The sequence below is a fragment of the Rhea americana genome, unplaced genomic scaffold (assembly GCF_003343005.1).
Source record: "Rhea americana isolate MKP2758 unplaced genomic scaffold, rheAme1 scaffold_225, whole genome shotgun sequence".
Classification (NCBI taxonomy): domain Eukaryota; kingdom Metazoa; phylum Chordata; class Aves; order Rheiformes; family Rheidae; genus Rhea; species Rhea americana.
The window spans coordinates 954748-971056 of record NW_028186341.1 but is presented as its reverse complement, the minus strand read 5'-3'; the positions used below and the strand labels follow the sequence as shown (position 1 = coordinate 971056).

The 16309-nt window shown below is 38.9% G+C and overlaps 1 protein-coding gene across 2 annotated transcripts in view; it reads right to left on the bottom strand.

Annotated features, from left to right (window-relative positions):
- The window catches only part of FZD3 (frizzled class receptor 3), a 56723-nt gene extending 40426 nt beyond the window's left edge, over nucleotides 1-16297 (bottom strand). Inside the window, exons 1-2 of one of the 2 annotated variants that reach the window (XM_085305665.1) lie at nucleotides 16230-16297; nucleotides 10595-11104 (exon numbers count right to left, since the gene is read on the bottom strand). In XM_085305665.1, coding sequence (XP_085161791.1) covers nucleotides 10595-10843 — 249 coding nt within the window. In that variant the 5' untranslated portion in view covers nucleotides 10844-11104; nucleotides 16230-16297. Of the gene's footprint in view, nucleotides 1-226; nucleotides 303-10594; nucleotides 11105-16229 lie in introns of those variants that run through there. The other variant, XM_085305667.1, reaches the window with a different exon arrangement.
- Nucleotides 16298-16309: the final 12 nt, after the last annotated feature.

Genomic DNA, 16309 nt, shown 5'->3' with positions numbered 1-16309 from the left:
TACCTTTCCATACAGCACTCACTGTGGGCCACGATCAGGTAACAGAATACCACACTAAACGCACCTCCAGTCTGATTTTGTATCACTGTTCTTAGTTTAGTTTGTACACATATCCATTTCCTCCTTAATTCCATTTTTATGAGACTCTCTCTTACACAGAGTATTATAAAATTTACCTTTAACAAATATCAAAACAATCCACAGACTACTTAGCYTCAGTACTAACCAGAGCTATAGGTCGGAAAAAAGCAGGCTTGTTTTCCCTCAGCAAGTCGCAAATCCCGTATGCATCTGCTTCCTTTAATGGATAGGATACAAAATCAGGAATAAGGCAGTAGCCCTTTGAACATTAATAACATATTTCTATATATATTCTTCTTCTCAAACCACAGAACACAGTAGCTTCACAGCCACGCAGAAGTATCCTGCTGATACAAAAATGATTCAAATCCATAAAAGCCATCCTCACATTCTTTAAAGTCACCATGAATGTCTCCCAAAACAAGGAAGAAAATTGCAGCCATACCAGCTGCATGATTGCTCCTTGCTGTTTAAGTTATTTGCTATTACACTCCTGTCTTGTCAGCCTGTTGTGACTTTCTTCTTCCATCAGAGTATCCTAAAATAGGAATCACCACCACAAACTACTGAAATCAAAGGGGGGGGGCACACACACACAAACACTTCCAAGAGATCAGCAAAAGAAAAAGTACTTCCTAGCCAAGCCACAGAGCTTTGAAGAAGTCCATGGTTATTGACATCACTGCCAATTTTTAGCTTTCTGCAGGGAAAACAAGCTCTGGAAGAAGGCAAATGGAAAGGACAAAAAACTAAAGATATTCCAACCTATTATGTCAGCTAACAAGTTAAAAATGTTAAAATGTTGTTTCTAAATAACATTAATATCAGAAGAAAGAGGGAAGATAAAGGTCTTTCTAGTGATTTGGACTAAACGCAAGTGGTAATTAATACTGAAATAGCTCATAGCATTTTGCACATACACACATTGGACTCTATCCCTATTAGCGATGTAGCTATTTCAGTATTAATTTAGCACAACTACATCTTTGTCTAAGTTAGTCTTCTCTCTAGCAGGATTTGTAAGTCTAGTCATTGTAACAAATAACCTGCACTACTACAGTATGCAATATAAAAAACAAATAATGGCTTTTGTCCCATAGCAGCTGAATCTAAAAGAGAATCAGTTGGGTGATTTTGATTAAGCTAGAGAAGAAAAACATACAAAAGGATAGGGATGAATGACTGTATGCTTGTGGAAGATAAGGGAGATAATAAATGACAAAACCAGAATTCCCTTAGTGCTCTGGCAGAACAGTCTTGTTGCAGAACTAGCAGATGCAGGTAAAAAGCTACAACGGACTACAAAGTATGCTAGGTTGTCATTTGACTACTCTAAATAAATTCATGTGTGTTCCACCTTTCCTAATAACTCCTCCTTAAGCCTCTACCAGATGCTACAGAATTAGCCACAACGCAGAGCCATCTGCCTCCATGACCCTGAAAACAGGCCCACTGTGAATAGATGTTGATTAAGATGTAGAGCATTCACTTTAAACTTAATCATTACATAAAACTAATTTTTTTCATATGCTTACAATAAACTATTAAAGATAAGTTTTGTTTTCACATTTCCAGTTGAATCATCATTCAGAATTATCCTTTTGTTTAAGAAGGTATGAACATGGTAACAAGAGTTAATTTTCACCACGTAAGCAGYAGTCTATTCATTTAACAAAAGTTTTCTTCTTTTCTGTCTCACTAATAGTCTGCATTTTGAAAATATTCATGTGGCATTTTGTTCTGATTAACAAACATAAAAGACTAGGAAACAGTATTTCTGAAATTACTCTCTTGAGGAAGCCTGTTAGCCAGCCAAGGAAAGGAAATTAAAGGTTTCTAACACCTGCTGTTTAGCTTTGCTATTTGAGTACCAATGATCTACATGCATAAGTTTTAACCTTGTGTTAAACAGAAGTGCTCTTTGGTACTCTCTTCTTTCATGCTGTTCTGTACAGCGCAGCACTATAATACTTCTATCCAGTTTCCTGAAATACAGTGATATGGCCTATGTAGGAAAAAAAATCGAAGACTATTGTAATCCCTCAATCAAATAAATACGCACTTTACATTAAAATGCAAGTTACAGTTCATATTCTCTTTGATCACTGTTCTAGGATAGACAACATATTCAAGCATGGTCTAGGTACAGTAAGAGGCATGAGCCATTAGGTTCATTAGGTTTGCTATCGCAGGCCTGGATCAACAAATGAACAACTACCTTCTTCTGTAAGTCAATATTTAACAGTTTGGTTGTCAGAATTATAATGTCCTCCCAAGGACTGCAYGTAACAACAGCCTAAAAGTCCAACTTTCATCTAAACACTGAAGCATGCAGTACCAATCTTCTCTTGGTATTACACTGTTTGGATTAACTGCTTCAAAAGATTTTTAGTCAAAAACAAGTATCTTTCCTTTTGTTCCTTAGTTAAGCCTCTAGTGCATAAAAAGTGACAGAAAATGCAAAATGAAAGTCCACATTAAGTTGGCTATGGAATTTCTGTTCTCCTTCCTCTACATGTCCTAAAGTAGAAACAAGATACCATTGCAAGACTTGTCTCTGATTTGTCCTGATTCCACACCAGGATTCACAGTAGCTACCAGGCAAGCAACTTTGAAGTTGGTAAATATGCATATCTATGCGTTTTAGCTGAACATAAATTATACAGCTCCTTACTTCCTGTTGCTGCTCTTCCTGTCAGATGTTTCTAAATGCTTTAATATCCACTAGCTGATTCAGATTATCTTGAATTTTGTTGTATTTCAGTGTGAAAAGAATAAGATTGATGGTCCTAATATGAACTCATTCAAGGATATGTTCAAGAATCAGCATTCTCTAAAGCCTCATTAAAAAAAAAACTGTCATAATTTTTGCATGGTCTATTTGGGCCTATAACAACAGCTTTAATTCTTCTGAAACTGGTCTAATACACTCAGGACTTCATCACCTTTGCACAACATTCATGCCTATTACAGGTCAGGTTTGAAACGATAGGCTAATACATTTCACACAGACAAACCTCAGGTTTTGTTAAAGCAAGAATTTCTTGATACATTATCAGGAACCCCTTTTGGATTGCCTACATTCTGCAGAAGTATCTTTGTAATTTTAGCTTTGAGACCAATATTYTGGTTTTGCAATTAAAAATACTCAAAAATTATGATGCTTTACACAACATCATCTGATTAAAGCTTATTTTTGCTTTTATTCTTATACTTCTATGGCTTTTTGGTGGAGAATTGAAAAATATGAAAAGCCAAAGAAAACTACTGAGATTTAGGAGAGTACAGTGTGCAGRAAATGCAAAAGACATGGGGGAAAAGGGATAAAGATGAAATTAAAGAGGGAAGGACTTAARGATCTTTCCACATTCCTACATTCTTCCCATTCTTGCCTATTCAGTGGAAAACAAAGATGCTTCCCACTTGTATCTAAAATATCACTCAGAAATAGGAGAAGAGGAATAGGGCAGCACTACTTCTCAGCTTCAAGGAAGGTGGAAATCGCAATCACATAAACCAAGACCAGCGAATTTTGCACACTTCTCTGATCTTTACGCAAATCAAGAATTGAGAGACAATACTCCCTGCTGAGTCCAAGCCCTCACTATCTGAAATCTGTAGTAACATATGCTTGATGGAAAAAATGTTTTAGAAACATTATTAACATGAGCCACTTCACACATGACCTAAYCATAATGCAAACATGCATAAATCCCTTCCTATGTGATAAGACCAGGATGGAATAAGATRGCTATGTCTTCTATTGATACCATTTTTTGTTATAAATTACTTCCTCACACAGGTTATTTTCCACTTAAAAAATGACAAAAAATAAACTACTTCTACAACTCCAAAAATCACTAAAGGGAGGAGGAGAAAAATATTGCCACAGATAAGAAACTATGCTATATAAACAAAAAACATAGTCCGCAAAGGTATATGTATCTTGTAGCAGGCACTCTGCTATGCAGCAGGTCTTGTCTGCAAGAATCAGTACACCAAGAATCCAGTAAATCTAGGAGAGGATACGAAAAAAATCAGGAGTCTTTACATCTATAGCTCTATATTTGSTGACCATGAAATAGTCACCAACTCTGCTTATAAATATTTGAGACTCTGACTGGATGGTTTCTTTATATTAAAGTGACAGGGTGAACCCTGTCATACTGGTGGACCAGTTGTATGTAAGTCAAAGTTATTACTCTCCCTCTTCCAGTTCTCTCTTACACTGCAGAAAAAAATAACTGTGGGATAACATAATTTCTCTATTTCCCCTTCTGCACCTCCCATCTACACATGCTAACCAGTCTAGCCACAGTGCATCCCTAAATCTATCATGCTGCTGCCCTTTCTTTTTTGAAGTTGTGAAAGACTGCAAAATAATAGCACGTTATCTCCTCTATCCAGATGGTGACTGTACCGTGTCATCTCTGGAGCCTTTGACCTCCAGTATAATCCCCAAAGACAARGCTTCTGGATTCACCCAGAGGGACCCATCTAGCCCTCAACTATGTCTGCTTCCAGCCCTTTAAAGTCTCTTTGATCCTTAGTATCATCTGTGAGATCCCATAAATATCAGGGTAATGAGAAGGAAGAGGTGGCAGCACATTTAACTGCAAAAATCGTATTAAACCCCTTCTTTTCATCCGTGACAAGTGTCTTAATAATATGCGCTGAAGCTCCAGCAGACTACTAATAGTTATTTACTCTCTGATAAARGTATTTGTCTACAAAAACTGCACTAAGGCAGCGAAAAACCACTGCTTTCTAGTCTTACATATAGGCAAATCCTTGAAGGACAAAGAAACATTAACTTCATGAAAAGGGGAGCGAAGATAAATCTTCACATTGTAGTGATGATCATCATGAGAGTGGTAAACAAGGTCAGACTCCTCTGGGGAATAACGGCTATTTAACTTCTCCATTGTCACCATCTAGTTTAGTACATGATCTATGTTATGCAAAGGACATGTGGCAGCACCACGTCTTYTCAGACACTATTATCACAAACATATCTAGAGCAAAGTTTTAACAGCAGAACTAACACAGACCATGCCAGATAGCTACTGTAACAGAATGACCTGTTTACAGATTATAGAAATTTTTCAAAATACTTCACAACCTATCTAACACGACAGCATAAAGCATATAAAAGCAAGGACTCTTCAGAGTCAGAAAACGCACGAGTCTCGTAATTACCGCYGCTGCAGTTCCTGGCTGTGCAGTACTGCCATGCAGGACAGCTCCCAGCACTGGGCTCGCTGCTTGGACAGCTCAGCCTGGTCTGCTGGGCTGGGCGAGAAGCGCTCAGAGAAGTATTTGCMCTTGATCTCCTATCTTGATACTCGAGTGACTAGTGTGTTAGTTAACACATAACATTAACACACAGCATTCCTTTTAGAAAGAAATGGTATTTTAACAGCTCTCATCTTGGTCTCAACTATAGCAAAGCAGATGTTATCAGAGGTTGTACTAGTGCAACTGGTGTTTGTTCTCAAAAGGAGTAATTCCCCTAGGGGATACTTGGGAACAAAATAATGCTCCAGGCCCCTGCATGCACAAATCCCTCCCTCTGCTCTTTCCAGATTAAGGCAGGCCTTACTGATGTAGCACAGGAGAAAGCTTTAGGCATTATCTTTCCTAGGAGTAAATAAAGGCAGAGATTATGATTACAGTATGGACCAGTATACACTAAGAGGGACTAATGGTGTAATAYTCTATTTTCCTTTGTTTAATCAAGGTGGTTAATACCAATATTGCTGGAACTAAACGACAAAACATCGAKAAAGTGAGTTACTAACCTTTGTTTTAATTTTGAAGGAACCATCTTAGAATAAAGTCTCAAYAAGGCAATTAATTGATATTTCTTGAAGCCTCAAAACATCAACAAGTGAAAAGTTCTCAACAGTTCCTTCAACGAAACAATCAACGGTATGGAAATAAATGTTTTATTTATTGGAGGTAAGATGGCAGTTGTAAGAGTTCCCTTTTTTACTTCAAGTTTACTCTTCAGGGTAATATATAAAGATTTTAAGAGCTTTTGTGTGTGTGTGTGTGTGTGTGTGTGTGTGTGTGTGTGTGTGTAACAACTAAGAAAACAATGAAAACCAGCACCTTTAATACTAACATAACTGTCATATTTTTTTTTATATAAAGCATTCATTGTATTGAACTCCAGTATCAGACTTCCCCCCCCCCCAATTTATATGCTAATCTCAGCTAGTCATAGGAATTGCAAGTGTGGCTCAGAGTGTACACCCACAATCAAAGCAAAGAAATACAGAATACAAGAAAAATKAATTTTTATTATGAATTAGTGTTGAGAAGTGCCACTGAAAACTTAATTACTGGACCGCTCTCYCCCAATAAAAAAAGATTAAAATCACATTGACTTTGTTGCCATATCCCTTTATGCTTGTAGAAGACTAGGCAGGGCTTAGACATAAGAGATATTTACCCAGAAATATCACAATGCAGGTTTTAGTTGACTTCATTCAGTTCACAAACTGAGTGCTCTATCCATTTTAYTGGAACTTGGAATAGAGTCTAAAATGCTAAATACTAAACTGTCTTGCTACAAATAGATGTAAGAGGGAATCTAGGTTAACAGAAGGAGTGAAAATATATTCATGCAAGCCTGTAGTTTTAAAGTTCTTTCTTTTGCAAATCCCTAGAAATCCTGGAATGAAGGTGCAGGTCCCTGCATAGTGGATTAAAAAAAAAACCACTTATTGATAATAGCCTTGCATTCCTTAATCAGTTTTCATGAAGCATTCAGAAGTGGCCTATTGCACATCCCCAGACTGAAACTACTGGCCTATATACTAAACTGATAGTAGGGAATATTATATGTACCCCAACAACACTAATGGCAGCCTAACACCAGGATGCCCATGCTATGTTTAAGTATTACTCAAGCTAGTTAGTATATGAGTGGGAGAAGCACAATGCTTCAGGCAAGATAAGTTATGCCAGTAAGTTGAGCYTCAGCACACAGCATTAGCGGGGTTGGACTATACGATCTCTAGAGGTCCCTTCCAATCTCAAYCATTCTGTGATTCGGTAATTCTGTACAGAGAAGTAACATTCCCATCTCAGATTTTTCTCTCTCCTTAGCAGAAAGCTATTTTAAGAAGATAAGAACATTTTTAACAATCCTCCTGGTTCAGACTGAGGGTCTATATAATCTAACACTCTGCTTCCAGCTGTGACCATAAACAGACTATTAGGGAAAGCGAAAGTGATATTTTGACAGTTCTCTGAAATACTTGGCTTAACATGCAACAAAAGCCAGGAAAGACACTGTAATGTTGGCAATTAGCAAGAAGTTATTGACAACAAAAAGMATCATTTTGTTTTAACTCTTAGCATGCCCACTTAGGGTGGAGTATTGTGTGCCATTCTCATCTCTGCACCTCAACAAGGACAGAGCTGGAAACAGTACAAAGAAGGGTAACTAAAATGATTACTGGAATGAAGCAGCTGAATTGCAAGAAGAAAGCCCAAACAGCTGGGAATTTTCAAATTGGAGAGGAAAGGCCTGAGGGATAAAACTGAGGTTTCCAAAAATCACAAATGCATCAGAGAAAGTAAAYGCAGAACAATATTGCACAATACTGTAACAGCAGGGTATTCAGTGAAACTAGCAGCAGACTAGTTTAAAACAGGTTAGAGAATAAGTATTTCTTTACACAGTGGCCAGTGAACTTCTAGAGTCTGTTTTCACTAAAGAGTTAGGTAGGTCGTATTGTATTAAAAAAAATCATCAATAATAGGTCCATAAAATCATACTAAAAGGAACAGACAAGGATATACCTTCTAACATCCATAATCTAGGAACTGGGGAAGCATAAGGGAAGCAGGCCACAGACAGTGGCAAGGCTTGCATCCTTTCCCTAAAGGGTACCTCTTATTGCCATTAGCAATACTGGGCAAAACACTGGGCAAAAGGGACCATTAGTCCAACTCATCCAGGCATTTCTTACATTTCCTAATGCCTTCCCAACCTTTGGAAATTTTCAGCTTAGGGGATGAGTCTAATGAGTACCTAAACACTCTTCCAAGTTCTTGTTTGGTCTCCTCCAACTTTTTGCATCTACAATATTTTCTAAGAGTTCCACRGCTCTGCTGCTAGCAGTTTGAAGAACCATCTCTTCCCCTTTGTTTTGACCTGGCTTTGACCAGCTTCATTTGACAGACCCTAGCTCCTGTGCTGTAAGATAGTGGTGAACAGTCAATTCGTATTCACCCTCAAGATGTCACTTAAGTTTTTTAAGCAGGCTGTAGAATCTTAATATGCCTCATATGGGAGCTGTTCCATAAGCCACTGATCATTCTTCCTGTTCTTCTCTGGAACACTTTCCATTCAAATACACTTTTGCTTCAGATAGATCAGAACTTCACACAGTACTCAAGCTATTTGTGAACCACAGCAACACAACAACGTCTGGGCATTCCTTTTAATCCTGTTATATTTTCCTAATTATTCCAAATGTCTGATTTGTATTTTTGCTTTCTTACTGCTCTGTTCAGCTTTTGGATGATATTGAAATAGAACAAAACATTGCAAGTCCAAGAAAATATGCTGACTGCTACCATTGATATGAAGAACATTATTTCCTCCTCCCATATTTTTATATGTATAAATAACCCACATATTTACCACTTTGTCTTGAGATTACATTTTCACACATTAAGCTACAAAACAGTGGAAGGAATTCAATCTTTACAATTCTTCATTCTGGTTTGTCTTAAACTTTAAGGTATTCACAATAGCATCAACAGATTTTCTCACCTTACTGCTAACTCATCTAGATCATTTACACATCTACTGAACTGCACAGATCCCTAGGGCATTCCACTGTTAATTTCCACTGGAAGAGGAGACCAGCTATTTCTATCACATACTCCMAATCTTTACAATAACCTATTCTTTCTAGGACTTTCCTACCTTACCTATGTACAAGGTGCAGATATTATAAAATGYTTTCTGGCAAGTCAAAAAGACTATTAGCTGGATCACTTATCCATGTTTGTCAAATCTCAGAGAATTCAGAGATTTGTAAGGCAGGACTTCCCTTTGCATAAGGCACACTCACTTTCCCTAAGTAACATTTATTCAAGCAGCTTTTCAGTAAGGCAAAAAACAAAACAAAACAACCCCCTCCAAGTCCCAAAAGTCTTCAGTTAATCTGGTTTTGTTTCTTTAATATCCCAAGTTCTACCTTTCAAAGGGGGAAATAAACAATTAGGTATGTAACAAATTGTTTATAGTTTATCACTTTGACCTCMGTTACTTGCTTTAGCTCCATTTTTTCTCCTTAAATTAGATTTTAAGAGATTCTTACAACTTACCAGAACCAATTTTAAAATAAAAGTAACTCTGGCTTTGTCTTTAGGATAACTTGTAATCCCTAGCCACATCCAAACGGGCAGTTGATAGGTTTTTCAAACRAGGCAAATTTAATGGCAAGAGTCTCTATTCTCTTTTTAAATAAAAAAAGCTTATCAAGTCTGGTACAAAACTGCTCTATGGAAAAATCTTATAATGCCTTGGCTTTAGACTGTTAAACAGGAATAACTAAATTMAGGTTCTTTACTGTCCGAACAAACATTCAAAAGTGAAGACACATGATCACCTTTTCTGTTCTCAATATACAGTTTAGCCTATCCATCAGCTAGGATTCCTGAGCACTACAGAAATACAAGTAAACTTAATTTGCACAAGTCTCTTATGGGAAGTCCTGTATGAACTAGACTATAGAGAAAAAGAGACTTAAGTTTATGGTTGAAGTCCCATCATGAAAGTTCTCTAAAGAAAGCTTAGATAACTATCAGTGGATTTTTTTTTTTTTAAGGTGGTGGTGGGAAGCGATTATGTGTAAACTCAAGGAAGGCTTTTGGGGATAATGGTAACTAGTGAAGTATCATAATAACAAGAAAAGCGCAAGTATACAAGCTTTTCTGCCTGAATATAGAACAAAAACAGGTTAACTAAACTGTTTGCAAGACAGTAGACTTACTTGTGGCTGAAAAAAAGTTGTACTAATAAATAAGCAATTTCCGCTTTGTTCATAGTAACTCTTATTATTTTTATTTCATTCACACCAAATGTTTGTGCAGCAAGAAAATAGTCAAATACTACTAAACCACTGAAGAACACACTAGTCAAAACTACAAATCTTCTATTGATTGTTCAGCATAGAATTCTGGCATTTAGTTAACTGACAGACAACTCAAAATATGCATTCTTGATCTGTCTAAATATTTAATGTAACAGACTAACATACAAACACATCCAGAGTATTTCATATTCAGTTATACCAAATTAGACAAATTCTGCAGTCAGAGAATATTTTAGTATATACTAAAATACATCTTTTGTAAGCGGTATTTGTTTATATATTTAATTAATTTTAGATATTTTACATAAACATCTTTCAGATTTCTGTTACAAATTATTTGTCAATTAAAGGCCTAAAACATATATACTGGTAGAAGAATTGAGTCTTACCTCCATTGCTAATGCAGCTGTTTGCTGGTCATAATGATTCAGAAGATTAGGCATAAAGGTGGTATTGTAAGGCAGATCCTGGCACATCCGCAAGATGATGGGCTCACAAGAAAATAAACTGTGCCCTCTTGTGTGCCCCACCAAAACATCCAAAAGCCAAAGGTAACAGAACATCCAGCCAGCAGCCATCCTTCCACACAAATGGGGCCACTTATTGAGCCCAGTCAGAAAACTCTTTAAACTCCTCATGTATCTTCAGATTTCACTTTAATACCAATATTTTCAGTCCTTGTTTAAGGCTCTTCAAAACTTGAATGCTCTTTGTATACAACACTGTTTGCTCAGTCCAGATGACGTGATTGAGAAAGAGGTGTGAGACATCTTGCTTTTTCTTTTCACATTATTATACAGCRTGTATTAGGTTAAGATATTAAAATGTTTATCCACATTCCCACACAACYGACCCCATCCTGACTGAACAGCAGTCAAGTTCTTCTTTTGTTAGATGACCTGAAACAAAAAACGGAATACAATAGAGTCTTGTAATTATTTAAAGTATTTAAATAGTCGGACAAATTGCTTGAAATTATCAAGTGTAAGAGACAATTGCAAGATTAGAAGGTCTCTTGCTAAGTCTTAATTCTGGTTTCAGATTTTTCTTGTGCAAAAAAAGGTGATGTGCTGTAAAATTTATCTAAAATGGATTGGAAAAAAGCAGAATATATTTACTATAAAGTAAATATTTTTAGAAAAATCCACACTTCAAATTTAACCAAGCGAGRATTACAGTTATTGACCAAATTCAAAACAAATTATTTATGACTCAGCATCTCCACAGATACTTTCACAGTGATAGCATCTTTAGTTGCATGGTCACATAGCTTCTGCTGAATAATTATAAAACAAAAACAAAATAGTCACCACCATCAATACACAAGTCACAACTTGTAGCTTTGAAGAATACTGTATTGCCTAGCAAGTCGCATTCACAGTTTGGCTAGCTGTCCTGAAACACAACTACTTTACTTGCGCACAAATCCCAGACATACGTCGGCCTCAAAAGATTAAATACAACAAGGAGTTATGCCCTATTCAGAACAACTTCACCAAATCACACACCAAGAAGAGAGCTGCTCARATCAGTCACTGCTCCTGTTTTATAGGGACTGGATCAACGTCCGATCAGTACAAATGTCCAACGTACAAATAGGAAAACCCACTCTTACATAGAGGCCTCGGGTCTACACCATTGCTGTTTGCCATGCCTCACCAAATACCTTGTACTGTTTTCCACACAACCTAGAAGATACTGCCCTSACCATAGCACTTTCTCATTTCTGTGCTATCTGCAGTATGGTGCACCCCAGAAATCATCGTAGCAGCTGAGGATAAACCAGAAAATGGCAAATTTAGATCATCCCTTTCTCCACATACTGTAAGACGGAAACTGCAAAGGTGGCCATGTACGGTTGTTCTGCCGGTTCCATAATACCTATAGAGCCAACTTAAACAGCAGTCTTTCCCTAGGGCTGGATCTGCACTTTCTCAGCATTAAGGAGCCGGAGGTAGAACAAGTAGAACAGGGACTCAGCATATTGCACCAGTCTACTAGAAAAACAAACTCTGGAATCAGAGGCTAACGCAGCAAAAAAAGCAGCCAGAGTACAAAGAAGCCCTTTTCTTATAACAGTTTTATCTTACCGCAATGAACCAGCAAAATTCAGTCAATTGCTTTAAAAAAGAAAATAACTGCTTGCATTAAAAGGTAAGATTGGAAATTCTGTTCAAACTAGAAAACCCCAAGTACTCCATCAATATTCCCAAGATGAAGCAATGGCAAATTTGAACAGACTTCCAGTTTTGAGAGTAATTGTTTTCCTTAGATATTCAGGAAGAGAAATAAATTCTGCAAGTCAGAGAAGGAAAAAGTTATTCTCTCCCCCCTAATGCAAACATAGTAAGACATAAAAAAAAAAAAGTTCATTGTCAGACCTCTCCTGGAAAAGTCGTATCAGCTGATCAAAAGTTATATACGCGCTTTCACTTACACACGCCCATCTTACGGTCAGAAAATTTAGGTACCACACATCTCTAACACAGTGGATGTGCAGCAATGATTTTGACWATTCCTGTTCAACACTGGCTGTTAAAAACAAACAAGAAAAAGACCAAGATGCTAAACATAATGATGTTMATTTAAATTCATTGACATGTTGCTTCCAGACTGCTTACTCCGTCACAGCTGTTGACAAGGAATCAGCACTCAAGTACATTAAAAAAACCACGACCACGAATAGTAAAACTGTCCTAAACCTAGAAAAAGTAAAATGTTACAAAGAAAGCAGACAATAGAACTTTCTAAACCTCAAGTTAGGCAGCAGAATCAAACAATACAGCTCAAATCAAAGCATCTGGATGATATCCTGAAGCAAGCCAATATTGCTGGGAAGAGCAGTCAGCACACTGAAACTGAAAGATCAAAATTAGCCACAACATTTAAGACTTGTTACAGCTAAGCATGCCTGATTTTCATCCAATTTCAAGTTCACATGCCCTTGAGAAGTTGTGCCCTTCTGACTGAAGAAAATCATTCCTCAGACTTCCCCCCCAACACACACACAGTTTGGTGTATCTTTAAAGAAGACACAAGCTGTTTCGCCTTCCAGGCAGCATTACTTAATCCTGAAGGTTCCTGCAGATTCCTACCTCCTGATGAGAGTATTACAAATTACAGACAGAACCACTTCCAGTTCAGTTCTGTTCAAGCGACCTAACCCCCTCTGAATCTGGTGCTTTGATTTTAATAATGGTTCCCCAAATTCACCAAAAGAAGCTTCAAGTTTTTTTTTTTTTAATATTTCAGCCATTAATTCAAAAAGACTACTGAATAGTTTAAGTGAAGTGAACTTTCAGTGTAGATTAGCGATTGCCTCTTTAGCACAGATTTGCGGTCTCTAACTCAGATGCCACTCTAGCAGTGATTAAACAATAATAAGAGAAGTTCAGAAGCAACATAAGATGAACTGTACCCACAGCAGTATTGTGTTAAAGTTCGCACTACAAACATTGGGTAAATTTAGTCAGGACCTAGAGCCTGGTYGCTTCTTGTGAAAAAGTCCAAGTAGACTTCGTAGAAAGCATCACATTAATGACATTCAAAGTACGGTGACTCCAAACAAATCTACTTTCCCACACATCAGACAGAATCTGCATGTGCGTGTTTTCAATAAACCATGAGAAGTTAACTGTAAAAAAGCAGAAAAACAGCAGTCCTTACCACACTTTCCTGTTTTACACTCAAGATCTCATTACTATACAGTATCATAAAAGGAAATTAAGCAAATATCTACTAGCGTCAGAAAAGAACGTTAAATTATAAAGTCCAGTCATTCAGTGCCCTTYCACTGAGAAAAAAAGTCTAGGTAGAATTAAGAAAAAAAAAAAGACCATATCGTTGCAAAAGCCAAAGGAGGCTGAAGTTTTGCATTCTAACAGTTTGGCTATAAACTAGTGTCAAATATAGATGACTTATTAATTTGTGTAGATAAATGAGTGCTGTAACATGCAATTTTTAGTTTCAAGGTATTTTTTTTTTTACCACAGATCCACTTTTGTATGCTATTTGTTAAGCCTATACATGTGAATTTTTGTGGTTATTTTTATATGTATATAGAAACAAAATGAAACATATTTTATGACACTGAAGACAAAAGAAGAGGACCAACCTATCTTCCCTAATGCACTAAAGAAAGAAAGAAAGCAAGCTGTGGGCAAAAAAGGTAGGAAACAACTAGTTGATTTGTGTGGTTATGGATTTATACATTATTTATATTCATATAAGCCCATCCAATTCCTACTCTAAAGGTTAAATTAAGATATGCATAGAAGACTATTATAAAGAGTGAAAATCAAAGTGAAAAGATTAAAAAAATTTTGCTTGTGGGAGTCAATCAAATGAATTTCGAAGTCACTAAGGGGGCAGCAGGAGGAGCAATGAAAAAAACTGCGTAGGTGGATATATTATATTCATGATGACCTGTCTCAGAGAAATGAGGTGGCACAACAAACTAGAACCCTCCTGTAAAACTAGGGGCAGAAGGGGAGAGTGTCAGCTTGGTCATTCCCCATCCAATTCTGATCATGGAGGGAGAAGAGGAACTCACTGCACAGCATGCAAGCATAGACCTTATTTCCACAGCTCATCTTCACCCACATATAAGGGGAAAAGGAGAATAATATATTCTAACTCCATTCTAATTAGTCAGTGGGAAAGAAACTCCAGTGCTGTACTCCCTTATTCCACTTCCATTATGCATTAAGGAATGTATGGAAGAACCACACTATCCTCTATTTCAATTAGGAGAGGATGGAGAAAGGACATTTCCCCATTCTTCCATATGTTCACACTCCTCCTCACCGTACTAGGAGGCAAAATGAAGAAGGGCACACAGTTTCTCCTCTCTCTGCTCCCAGTGACACAACAGTCACTGCTCCACTCCCAGCAGGGAGAATGAGAAGGTAGAAACCTTTTCAGATTAGCTTCTCTGTGTATATGGAGGGAAAAGAAAGAGGACTTGTCTCCTACTCACACTGGATCTCTATCATATTGGAAACAGCAGGRGTAGAAGAGGGAAAAGTCTAGCTCGCATATTCTTGCATTACTATTACACTGCAAAGGAGGACAAGACAAGCATCATCTTCTTAGAAAGGGCGAGAGAGAAAACAGGAGCTGGACAGATCTAGCATTCTCCATTTGAGTTCATGTTGCATTGCAAGCTAGAGGAACTGGAGGGGGAGCTAGCTCACATCCCTTGCATTAGAAGGGGAGTTAGGGTGCAGGCTGCACTAGCATCCCCTTTCCCTTCGTATCCTCACTGCGTTTTAAAGGGAGAAGGAGGGACTGTGTGCATGGGATCCTCTTGRATTCCTGCTACACTGCAAAGGAAAAGGGAGGGTGCATGTGCCTAAGATTAGCACCCCTTACCCTGGGGTGTTGCACAGCAAAGGGGAGCGTGCATGTGCACAGTGCTACAGCAGCCCAGTGGTCCCTGCTGCACCGCGAAGGTAAAAGAGGAGCAGGGGGAAGCGATTAACATCCCTTTCCTCCTGGGTCACTGCTGCTGCATTGCAAAAATAAATAAATAAATTTWAAAAAGGGAAGTGYGCGGGACTAGCAACCTCCTGGGTCTACCGCAGAAGGAAAGTGTGGGGAGGGGGGGAGAGGACTGGCATCYCCTTCCCCCGGGGCCCCCAAGGGGCTGCTGGGGCAAAGAGGGGCAGTGCATGGCGCTGCCCCCCACCTGCCTTTGGGTGCCCGCCGCACTGCACGGAGGGGGAATGGGACTAACCCCTCTCTCCGGCGCCCCCTCCCCTCCGAGGGGCGGCGGGAAAGGGGGAAGGGGGGGGGAGGACGGGACATACGGGACCAACGGGACGGAGCGCGGCACCAGCCTCCGCCGCCCGGAGCCGGCACTCGGCCCTGCGCGCCCACAGGGCCGCTTCACGGCCGCCCCCGGCACCGCCGCCGGGTGTCGGCGAGCGAGGGGAGGCCCCCGGGAGAGGGAGAACCGGCATCCCCGAGGGAAAGCCCCGGCCAGCCCTCCTCCTCCGCCCCGGCCCCGCTCCGCGCCGTTACCTCAGCGCCGGGTCCCGCCGCTCCGGCCACAACGCGTCTCCCCTCAGGTGGCGGCGACGGCGGCGGCGCAGGGAGGCAAC